The sequence below is a fragment of the Cimex lectularius genome, unplaced genomic scaffold (assembly GCF_000648675.2).
Source record: "Cimex lectularius strain Harlan isolate CLEC.00 unplaced genomic scaffold, Clec_2.1 scaffold270, whole genome shotgun sequence".
Lineage (NCBI taxonomy): Eukaryota > Metazoa > Arthropoda > Insecta > Hemiptera > Cimicidae > Cimex > Cimex lectularius.
Genome location: NW_019392790.1, coordinates 7,574 through 19,940, shown reverse-complemented (window position 1 = coordinate 19,940; position 12,367 = coordinate 7,574). Strand labels below are relative to the sequence as shown.

The window sequence follows — 12,367 nt, the reverse complement described above, 5'->3', positions numbered from 1 at the left end:
GTTTTTCCTACCGTTTTGCAATAGTAAGATTTATTTGATGATTAAAAAAATACTATATTTGAACCTGTTTTGTTCATATTAACATGCTAATATAATATGTTTAGTAGTTATAATTGACCATATTCATTTTTTAATTAATTAAACTTTTTATCTAAGGTTTTGGTTAAGATGAAAAAGCTTGTCATGAGCAAGATTCAAACCCATGACCTACAGCTGAATACATCACTGCTTTAACAACCATTTGAGCTAACATGATTTCCATCGACATGGTCACCAACTATTTTTTTTTTTTCATCTCAATCAAGACCTTAGATAAAAAAGAATAATTAAGTGAAATAATTAATATGGTCAATTGTGACTGCTAAATGGATCAATATAATAATTAAAGAAGTAATCATTTTGCTAATGCCCCCCTGTGGCCGCTTCATAAGTCGCTGAAAATCGAAGTCTAATTGTACGACATTTGAAAAATGGTAAAAAGAGGTAAAATTCAAAATATAGGTTGAGAGGAGGAGTTGGTGTCCAAGTGGATGGCGGTCATGATAGCACAAGTGGTTAGAGCAACGGCATATTGAGCCATTCATAGGGCATGGGTTTGAATCCCGCTCGTGACACTAGCTTTTCAAATCAACCAAGCCCGAGGTTAAGGCAAAAATGAATATTCGAACCCAGGACCTTTACCTTACAGAGATGTCCATGCAGTTATTCGGGCGGAGGGGATTTATACGGGAGTATAAGTAGAGCAGGAGTGATGGGAGAGTGTTGGATGTCCTTCATAAGACATTATGAAGGGATTTAGTGTATAAGTGAGATCCTCGAGGAACTCGTTAAGTAACTGAGACTTTTGTTAACTGTTTATCTAGCCTAGTTTAAACAAAAATACCTTTAAAAAAACGTTAACTCTTAGTACTGTTACTGATTCCTCCTCATGCAGTTAAGAATCTACCCGGTTTCCAGGTGCCTGGGGCTCAATGGAGATTTTTCTTGACTGTTTCTTCCTCCTAAAATTGGGCGCACACTGTTTTTTTGGTTCTTCAGGAAACAGTGAACCCTCAGGGTAAAAAAAAAATTAAATAACAATGTCCACTGTATTGGAAGAAGACAGAAAAAAACAAGTTCTCTTCTACAGTAATAAAAATGGTCAAAAAACAAATCTTATTAAAATAAAAGTACAAAACTCGTCCTGATAATTTTTCTTCTTGCCCCAGCGTGTTTCTCACCTCTTACACTCAAACTCTCTGCTGCACAACAAGAAAAGAATGTCCAAAAAATTTAAAAAATCACGATCATGCCCTTTTTCTCTTTTTGTTCCAAACCATTCACACTGACCAACCCCTTCAATTCAAACCTCGCTGGCCGGGCCCCACTCATCACTGATGTCCTGGCTGGGTGTCCTGCGGCTCCCAAGACTGCCTGCACATCTTCAACCTTGCCGAGGGCAACTCGTATCCGTCTGAATCTGGCCACGCCAGTACAAAAAGAAATTTTTTTTTAATTTTCCCCTTTCAACAGTAAGAATGAAAAATAGTGAAATGTAATAAATTGCCCAATTATGCCATTATATCTGAAGATTTCTATGCTTATTCCTTTTGGTATTCACTAATTTACTTATAGACTGTCTAATTGGCCAACTATAAAGAAAGTGCCGCAGAGTGAAAATGGTCAAGGCCTGACAAAGGTAGCAGTGGAATACTGGATCACTATTCATGTATTTTTTACACGGGATTCTACTGTGGCAAACATCCTTGTGATTTTTTGTTAATCTCCTTTACGAAGATGCCACTTTTGAAGTAGATCAAATAGGTAGGGTTTTTTTTTATCTGACGAGGTGAAACCTTTTTCTCAAATGGTTTGATTTTTTCAATCTGGGATGCATTTTCTTCTAAATCAATTTTGATGTTATCTGGAGTTCTGCGGCAGGTTGATTATCATTATAGGCCCACCATCTCTTTTAACTGGGTAAGGGTAATAATATTTCACTCACAGTTTGTCTAATCGGTATGTGAAAAGTGCATAATCCTCTATTGTTCAGCCCATTTAGACCAGCCACATTGTCTATTTTATTTTTTATTTCAATTTTTCCTTTAATCTTAGGTTTTAGGATGCTATCCATTATATTTGTATATTGGGAAAACATCCTGGTCGGTGGTATTCTCTTAAGTTACAAGGTTTGTCATTTTGGTGAAAATGGTTTATTATCTGATTAAGTCTCATTCCTTCAATTTGGTTTTTCACATTTATTTAGATTATTTTGAGTTTCTTCAATAATTTTATACTTTAAAAAAAATCACAAATATATTGGAATTTTACTTTGCATTTTTATATTTCATACCATCTCATAAGATGATTTAATGCTTTAAAGAAGGACTTAATTTGAAATAAAAAAGAAGGTAATTTAATGGACAACAGCTTGTATTAGTCCATATGTGATTCTAGGAGAGGTACGCATACTGGAGCATCAGCCTGGCCATCTTGTCCAGCAATGGTCTACACTTTCTGAAAACTATCGCCTCCATTTTATTCTGATTAATTTTAATTTTCTCTAGGTATAACAATCAGTTTTATCTCACAAACCAAACATAAAAAATAATAGCATTGATGTTGTTAAAAAATTTATTACATAATTATGAAACATTTAAAAAAGACAAATAATACAGATATTATTAGAAGCAATTGCAACTCCTTATTAAATAAAATAAGTTAATATTTTGTATTTTCAAAATGTTTAATCAAGTTTTTGAAAACAGCTGTCCTCTGGTAGACAATCTCACTGAGGCAGAAGAAATATGCTAATCTTGGGCATTCATAAACATTATCTTCTTGGACAAAAGTAGTTTTTCCTGCTCCAGAATCAATGATGGAGCACTTAATTTTCGATGAAGTATTCACTGAAATAAAAACGTTTATATACCAATGAAGCGCACTAAATTACAAAGATGTGATTGTTAATATAAGGTAATCAGGTCTGTACAAATAGACATTTTGTTCATCATTATTTAATGCGAGGATTTAAAAAAAAAAAAAAACCTGGAAGGTGTAGAAAACGTGAAAATCAAAAAACTATTGTCTTGGGGCCAGAGCGGCTGTGAAAGTTTTCAGAACTGTCGGGTATTACAGGGTGTTGAATGTGTATTACTCGAACAAGAGGCTTTGACTGCGAGGCAACTGGAATTTGCTATTCATTCCCTCCACCATGTTGTGAGGACTGATATAAAAAGGAAGGATTGGAAAATAAAATAGGTAAGCTTAAGAAATCAGTAGAGTGGACTGATAAGTAGAATCTAGATGACAGAAGAATCGACTGATGAGGACAGGAGAAGTTCAGAGATAAGCAGAATTCCAAAGACCAGGAAAGTCCAGAGACCAGGAATACTTAATAGCCATGAAGAGCCCCGAGAACAGGAGGAGTTCTGAAGCATGAGAGCATGGAAACCAGGGGGAGTCAAGAAAAGTACGAGTCCAGAGACCAGGAGAGTCCTAAGTCCAATAGGTGTCCATAATGAGGAGAAGTCCAGAAACAGGAGAGTACAGAAACGAAGAGGATCCCAGCGATCAGGAGCAGTCCAAAACCAGAAAGAGTCCAGAACTAGAGAGAACAGAAATCAGGAGGAGTCAAGCAAAGCAGGACAAATTAAAAATATGTGGACAAACAAGTAGAGAATAGTTCAAAAAAGGTCGACAAACTAAGTATTTTACTCAAGCATAAGCTCATAATTGCACTCCGAATTTCAAATTACTGCCCAGTACACCAGTTGGTAAAGACAGATCGTACTTACACCGCTTTAAGGTGAAAATATGATCCTTCATGCTCTCGTGGTAGGGCTACATAAAATTGGTATAATTTATTATATGACTATGGACTGTGAACAAATATTAAGATTAAGCTGGAAGTAGAGACACAAAGGACAGTTTGAGTACAGAGTGCACTAACAGTAGGGTCCCAAGACAAGGAGAGACCAGGAAAGAAAGACAGTGACAAGACTGAAGATTGTGAAAACTGTTGTTGACACATGACCTCTCGGGTAAGTCACATTGTGCTGTGAATAAACTCACCCCTAAAGTACATAAAAAGGTTTCTGGATTTCATATAGGCACAAAATATTATTGGAATTTGTTCAATAACATTACAAAAATAATACAATATGGCACTCACAGCAAAAAAAGTTTCCAATAAAGCAAGTAGCATGATTAGACTCCACAAAATAGACTGGGAAAACCTTGTAGGATTTAATCGTCGCATCAGCCGAATGTCGGATAAACGGTAAATTTGACAAATATTCCGAATACCTCACACCATACTCCCAGACACTAGGTGTTGCCTTGTCAGAAGTGATAGTGAAATCTATCCTGAAACGAAATTTCAATATTACATAACAGATCAAGTATCTAGGGCTAATTTTAGATAGAAAATTAACTAAGGTTTCTCATAGAAATGATGAATAGTGGAGTGTTGCGATGTACAATCTTTTTAAAAAGGATTTAAGGTTTCTCACATGCAAACCTTATCGTTAAGAAAAAAATAAAAATTTTTTCTTGCTTATGGGTCAAATGCAGTCAACAAAAAGATTGTTGTATCTAGACTGATCTGGAAATATCCGTGTGGACTCTGGGGATCTGCACAAGACAAAATCAACTTCTAAGAATAATAATCGAAGCCCCATGGTCCGTCTGGAACTCGAAGCTACAACTGACTACAACAGGATGGGACCAACCCTCTAATTTGACAGATTGCTCAAAATCCCCTCTCCCCCTCTCTTTAAAGATTAAAGCAACCTTAAAACACAAAATAAAATAAATGTACGATTTGCTGTTTTTATAAGGTTATTTGTTTAATAATTTTTTAATTAAATGTGCCTTGGTCTAACAGGCGCGCTTCAGCATGACATCTTCAGTGTGCCTGGTTTTGTTAAGTCAAGTCTCTTTTATAAAGTCATGAGTTTTGACCCATAACTAGGGTCAAAATTGGTCTTTTCAACAATAGTTCCGATTCTTCAGAACTGCTATAATATCTTAAGTTCAATGATCAAAAGGCTAACCACCGGTATATGATTTTTTTTTAAATGAGGGTTAGAATGCAGGGCCGCTGGATTCGAACCCAGGACTTTTTACCTTTCAGTGATGAGTGCCATGTCAATGCCTAAAACTTTCTAGCCACTGATGCCCTTGATATGAATTTTTTAATCTCAAATATAATAATAATAATAATCTTTATTTACGGCATACAATGCCAATCACAACATACATTTGTACATCATTACATATTATTGGGGCGTCGGTGGCCGCAACGGTTTAGGTTTTGACACGGCGCTCATCACTAAGGTAAAGGTCCCGGGTTCGAATCCAGTGGTCTTGCATTCGAGCCCGACATACTTACAAATGGGCTCTTTCTCAAAAACACCAGCATGATAATATATTATAAACTCTGCTGTTGCAACCCTCGTAAAAAAAGCTTCCTTATTATCTCTCCTCAAAAAGGAAATTAAAAAGGGTTAATTTGAAGTTAAAAACGGTTGATTTAACGGAAAAACGGTATAAAGTTCCGTATTATCTCTCCTCGGCCAACGTAAAATCCCTTTTGCCTAAAAATTAATTCTTTCATAATGATTCAATAGGTTTTAACTCGGGATAAAGCTAAAAAGGAAATTTAAAAAAAAATTATTTTGAAGTTAAAAATGGTTAAATTGGCGGAAAAAAGCTGTAGTAAAACTTTATTTATAAAATAAAAAAAATATTCACGGGGGTCAAGCCAAGTATAACAATAATTATCTACATTGTGCGAAAACTTCGAGAAGGTAGAAGAAATTCAAGTTAAACCCAATACAATTGAATTATATATTTTTTTAATTGCATAGCTTATTAATTTAAGAAAATAAGAAATTTTATATATAGTAAATTTAATAATAAATTTTAAAAAAATGGAAAAAGTACATATACCACTTTACTGTTTCCTCACATTGTTGGATTGAGCTTTTTCATGTTGCTGAAATCCGACAGGAAATCCCAGACGACAGCAGGATCCGACTCTGGGACGTTCCCAGTGAAGGTGATTTCATATTTCTTCGGCAAAAAGAGAAGATAAAACGCCAGCCCAGCGATTCCGATGGGGACGCTTTTTCTCAGCAACGCCTGCCTGAACATGAACTGCTGTAAATAAATCACTCTTCGATATCCTGGAAACATTGCTGCAGTTTGCAAGGATTTCGGTCGAGAAGATTTATCTTTTTGTGCCGACGACGATAAACGCTTCCTGGATAGTCCACAGCGACTATTCAGAATCTGGCCCCCTCCGTTCTTCCTCTTTCACTCTTATCTCGAATTCAAATTTATCCCATTTGAAAATCAAAGCTGTAGGAGGCTTAGTCTTGTTTTAAAGACGGAATCGAAAGAAAAATTAGACTGACAGATACTGAAAACTTTGGGTCGAGCCGGATAAAAATTCACAGTATGTGCTGAATAAACTTGAATACTGCTTCACTTAGCATAATTGTCCATTAATCTTATCATCGTAGCCTCCTATTACTATTATTTTCTTCATCCAGACGAAAATAAACATAAATCCTTAATTCAAGACATTGTTATGTCGATCCAAGTAGGGATTACTTTCAAAAAGTTTTCAGGATGCGAAGCTATTATTTTAAGATTTTCTCCAAGATTTTAAATTGATTAATTTCACCCTGAAAAACATATCTTAGAAAGAAAGAATCTAGGGCTGCTATAAGTCGCCGGATTGGTGAAGGAAGTGGATGGTGTCCAATGCTCAGACTTATAAACAATATGTGCAGGTAATATACGACGTTCTTTTTCTTTAAAAATTCGGAAGTTTTTTTTTATAACACTGGATGCCTAGAGTAGAAATTTTGATACAGTTTTGAACTAAAGCATAACGATGAAGCAAAATTTTGACTGTTACGTGGTATTGAGAATGGTATATGCATCCAAAAATAGCTAATTAACAATTAAAATCTCTCTCTCTCCCCCTCTCTCTCTCTCCCTCTCTCTCTCTCCCTCTCTCTCTCTCACACACACACACACAAAGGATTAATCGGCCGTTAAAAATGGTCCATTTTGTACGAAAAAATTAAGTTCATGTTAAAAGGGGTTAATTGGCCGTTAAAAAGGCTAATTTGGAACGCAAAAAGTTAATTTCATATGAAAAAGGGTTAATTTGAAATTAAAAACGGTTAATTGGAACTAAGAAAGTTAATTTCATATTAAAAATGGTTAATTCCAAGTGAAAAAGAGTTAACTTGGTACAAAAAAGTTAATTTCGTTTTAAAAAGGGATAATTTGGTACGAAAAAGTAATGCCATATAAAATTGGTTAATGTGAAGATAAAAAGATTAATTTGGTACAAATAAAGTTAATTATATAAATTTGGAATTAAAAAGGGTTTTTTGAAGTAAAAAACGGTTGATGTAATTGAAAAATGGTACTAAGTTAAGTATTATATCTCCAAAACCACCTTTAAATTCAATTTATTCAAAAGCTAATTCATCCATAATGTATCGTAAGGTTTTAACTTGGACTAAAACTAAAAATTAAAAAGAGTTAGTTTGACGGAAAAAGCCATCAGTGCTCCTTATTATGTCTCAACAACCACCTTAAAAATTCCATTTATCTAACAATTAATTAATTCCTGATGTTTGAAAAGGTTTTAACCGGGACTAAAACTAAAAAAGCAAATTAAAAAGAGTTAATTTGACGCAGAAAGCCTTAAATTCTCCGTATTATGTCTCCACCACCACCTTAAAAATCCCATTTATCCAACAATTAATTAATTCATGATGTTTGAAAAGGTTTTAACTTGGATTAAAATTAAAAAAGCAAAATAAAAAGAGTTAATTCGACGGAAAAGCCATCAATGCTCCGTATTATGTCTCCAAAACCACCTTAAAAATCCCATTTATCCAACAATTAATTAATTCATGATGTTTGAAAATGTTTTAACTTGGACTAAAACTAAAAAAGCAAAAGCAAATTAAAAACCACCGACTTAATGTGCGCCCAGCTTAAAAGGAGGTACAGCCTTTCAGAGTCTTTTTCCTAGATAGTAGATCTATCGGAATTCAAAAAATTCGACTTGAAATGTTATGTTACTTTCTGATTAAAATTTCCTGGGCGAAAATATTATCGCTGATATTTTAAATATTTGAAATTTATATATTTCAAAGAGGTTCTGGCAATGTTTCATCGATTGGGACTTAAATTCGGCCAAAAATGAAGTCTCATTCTGTCAGCCAATAAGATCGTTCCTTTTTGAAGTCGTTTCCGTTGGAATGGAGTCGTTTAACGTCTTTCTTAGTCGGTCGGCACGTGGTGGATTTTTTCCAGTTACCGCCTTCAGCACATGAAATAATTTACCGATCTAATTTAAATAAAATCGAGTTAAATTCGTAGTGAAATTTCCTTCGAGGACGAGAAACATTCGAGAAGAACAGCCAGATTTATTTCCTATGGCCAAAACCAAAAATGGAAGCGGTGAGTTCATCCAAAACTACTTCTTTATGTTATGTTAATTTTAACCATTTTATTTGTTCTTTAATAATTTAATTTCGATGGCCCTGCCCTTTGTTCGCAAAGGGTTATTTTGTAGTTTTTGAAGTATTACTGAAATAGAAATCAAGGTGTACAGGCAATTAGCGGTCGAGATCAGAAGTCCAAGCCCTATTGTTTCTGTTTATGCTGTATTGTGCTTTGAAGTTATTAAACATACACCGGATTATTCGAATGCTATTTTTAGATAGAGTTAGTCGATTGGATTAGAAGTTTGTTTCAGCGTTCAAAGGTTGTAGGAAGTATCCTATGAGCTTTCTTTTGAGGTTATCCTAAATAGATTGGGTGGACAGGATCTCTTTCTGGCCACTCAAGAGTTTGATCCCGTGGTGTTCAGGTGCTAAGAAACTCATTGATATGTGGCCGCATTTCTTCAGTCAGGGAGAAACTGGATAATTTCATGCAGACGTTCTATAGGGATGCCTGTAGACTCCAAGAGCCCAGAATTCAATTTCAAATCAAAATATCCTATAGAGTCCTATAGAGACTAGGAGAAAGGGATAATGCTGGCTATGTCTGGTATACAAATGGCTCAAGTCTGAGTATGGGTCAGGAGTTGGTATCTGCTGGTATAATTTAGGTAATATGCCACTGTCTCTCAGGCTATTGAATGTCAGAGAAATGTGGGTATTACCAATAAAATAGTTGGACAGCTAATGGTAACTGCCTTATTGGTAATAAAGTCCAGAATCATTGGGGATTACATCAAGGCCTTGTCAGATATGAAGGAAAACCAAAAATTATCGTTGTTTGGGTACCAGGGTGTACATGGCAGACAATTAGGAGTTGTACGTTCAGAATATCTCTCATCCCTGAACTCTTTTGCGGCATATCAAATGCCAAAAATGTAGATTCATAAGACAATATGTTAAGAATGTAAGCCCTCAGTTCAACAGGATTGTATGATCAAGTTCATTGAAGGATTACACAGAGAACTATCAAACCTAATACTTGTTAGAACTCCTGACTGGACTGCAGACTTTGGAGGCATATATGACTTGGACTAACAAAAGTAAAACTGTGCAGGCTTGGTAGGAAGAAGAATAAGCAGCGGAACACCTTATTTGTTGGTTTGTAGCATTCGGAAAGCTAAGGTCTGAAATATACACATGGCCTTAACAAAGCTTCGGTATCTAAGAAAAAGCCTTAAGCTTAACAAAGAGCTTTTAAATAATAATGGAGATTGCACAGTAGACAAATATTACAATTCGGTGTGTAAGGTCATTAGATGACTCTAGCCGAGTATTATCAACGATGATTCAAGATTATCTTACCGTATTCAAGGCTCCCCAAGATTGGTACCAACTCATGTATGTGCCTACCGAGAAATACCACCCCAGAATACGATAGATTGGACTGGTTCTCCAGTCTAATTCCAGACTACTGTGAAAAAGCGTCAAGTGCTTTTTTTCCATTCCTCTTTAGTCCATTGGTGTTCCCTTGCTAATCTTAGCCTCCATGCTGTTCTGTGATGAGGACATTCCATGCCATCATGATCTAAGGTTTGACTGTCCACTTTGAACAGTTGACTGCTGGCCACCAATCATGTTTTTAACGCTAAAAGCTTAAAGTGCTTCCAGATGGCTGGAATTTAAATTAAACACTCATCTATGGAATTGGTGATTCAGGTAAGCCTTGAGAGCCTCCCGCCCAGTCTCCCTTTACATTTGAATGGCCCTTGAAACTGACAATGACTGAGTCAAGAAAATGAAAACAGTACAAGGTTCTGGATGCCTGTACAAACGTTTAACTGCAGAACTTAAATTATTTTTATTTTAATTCTTATTGTCATTTAAAAAAAACAACAAAAAACTATGAAATATAAGTGCATAAAGTAAAATTTATAAATAATAGCGTATTTTTATTTTTAATATAAAATAATTAAGCTCTTAGAAAACAATATGATAATTAATCAGAATTAAAATAAAAAATGTATAAAAATGAATTTAAAAAAATAATTTCTACTTTTAATTCGAGTTTTTCTTAAATATAAAATTAGTTCTTAAAAAATGTATAAACATGTATATGAAAATAATAGATTCTCCTTTTAATTCGAGTTTTTCTTAAATATAAAATTAGTTCTTAACTAAAATACCAAAAATTAATTAAAATTAAAAGTTACACAAAATTAATTATAAAACCACACGATTCTTCTAATAATGTGAATTTTTTTAAATTGTATAAAATAATTAATTTATCGACCAGTTTATTATACTTAAATAAAATCTCAAATTAATATTAGAATAATTTGTTTCAATATTTAATTTTATATAACTTAAGTAAAATTGTTTTTCATTTTCATATGGCATTTACAATATTTTTATGGCGTTACAAACTTTGCATATTAGCCAAGGAACTATCATATGCGTTTTTTTTGGAGGGGGTGGAGGAAATCGCATGAAAAAAAGGACCGGGGCGATGGTGGAAATCAAACTCACAACCGCTGGGTCTAGAGCCGAGAGTCTATCACACTGATCACTTGGCTACTGCGGTTGCCAATTTAAGACAATAATCAATTTTATATTTTTTAAATTCCCAAACTAAAAAAATAGTTTTTACAAGTTTTCTGTTTTAAAGAAAAGATTAATTATGAAAGCAAAAAAAAGTTCATTTTATGTTAAAATAGGTTAATTTGAAAAAAAAAGTTAATTTGTAGTTAAAATGAGTTAATTGGATGGAAAAGCTATAAATGTTCCGTATGATCCTTAAAATCCCATTGATCCAAAAATTAAATAATCCAAATGTTTCAATAGGTTTTAACATGGACTAACAACTAAAAAAGGGTTCATTTGAAGTTAAAAAAGTTAATTTGAAATAAAAAAAATTAATTATAAGTTAAAATGGGTTAATTGGACGAAAAGGACTATAAATACTGTGTATTATCTCCCCCACAACTGCCTCAAAATCACATTTATCCCAAAATTAATTAATTAATAATGTTTCAATAGGTTTTAACATGGACTAACAACTAAAAAAGGGTAAATTTTAAGTGAAAAAAAGTTAATTTGAAATTTAAAAAAAATGTTAATTTGCAGTTAAAATGGGTTAATTGGACAGAAAAGGTTATAAATGCTCTGTACTATCTCCCCACAACCGCCTTAAAATACCATTTATCCAAAAATTAATTAATTAATAATGTTTCAATAGGTTTTAACTTGGACTAAAAACTAAAAAGGGTTACTTTGAAGTTAAAATAGGTTAATTTGAAATTTAAAAAAAAAAGTTAATTTGAAGTTAAAATGGATAATTGAACAGAAAAAGCTATGCTAATGCTCCATATTATCGTCCCACAACAGCCTTAAAATCCCATTTATACAAAAATTAATTTCTCAAAAATTTACTAAAGAGCACAATAAACATTCCCATCACCCCCAATAGTTTTGTCGAACAGAATACAATCCCGTAAGTTGTCACAAGACAAAATGGTCCTGCGACTTCCTTTCTGAAGAGCACATAGTAAAATGAGAAGGGAGCCTAGGATAACATAAAAAAAATAATAATAAAAAATAAAATAAATAAATAAAACAACTTTAGCAAAGCTTAAATAATTTCTATTATGTTTTAAACGTATTCATTTCAATATAGATGCACGTTTATATACGCACTTTCACCACTTTTTTTAATTGTATATGTTTTTTAAGCTCAGCTTAATAACTGAAAACTAACAGTATAAATTGTGAAATATGCATCATTTCAGGAAACAGCCTTACAATCATAATCTCTAAATTAAAAATGAAAAAAAAATAATGTCACTTTTCTTCATTTAATTGTAGTGATACAAATCATTTTTACAAACTAGTGAGTAGTATCAGTT

The 12,367-nt window shown here is 33.6% G+C and overlaps 1 protein-coding gene across 1 annotated transcript; it reads right to left on the bottom strand.

The window, feature by feature from the left end:
• Positions 1-2,599: 2,599 nt before the first annotated feature.
• LOC106664065 lies at positions 2,600-6,443 on the bottom strand. Its single transcript, XM_014389444.2, has 3 exons — positions 5,954-6,443; positions 4,154-4,347; positions 2,600-2,888 (listed from the first exon to the last, which is right to left on the bottom strand). Exons 1-3 carry the CDS (start codon positions 6,178-6,180, stop codon positions 2,701-2,703), a joined length of 609 nt encoding a protein of 202 aa, XP_014244930.1. The 5' UTR covers positions 6,181-6,443; the 3' UTR covers positions 2,600-2,700.
• Between the last annotated feature and the right edge of the window lie 5,924 nt (positions 6,444-12,367).

What these genes read in the sequence shown, in the direction of transcription:
- LOC106664065 (XM_014389444.2), bottom strand. Translation starts at nt 6,180, where the DNA reads ATGTTTCCAGGATATCGAAGAGTGATTTATTTACAGCAGTTCATGTTC. An exon ending in AAAAAGCTCAATCCAACAAT is followed by an intron (nt 4,348 to 5,953) that starts GTGAGGAAACAG and finishes ATTTCGTTTCAG; the next exon opens with GATAGATTTCACTATCACTT. An exon ending in TATTGGAAACTTTTTTTGCT is followed by an intron (nt 2,889 to 4,153) that starts GTGAGTGCCATA and finishes TTTTTATTTCAG; the next exon opens with TGAATACTTCATCGAAAATT.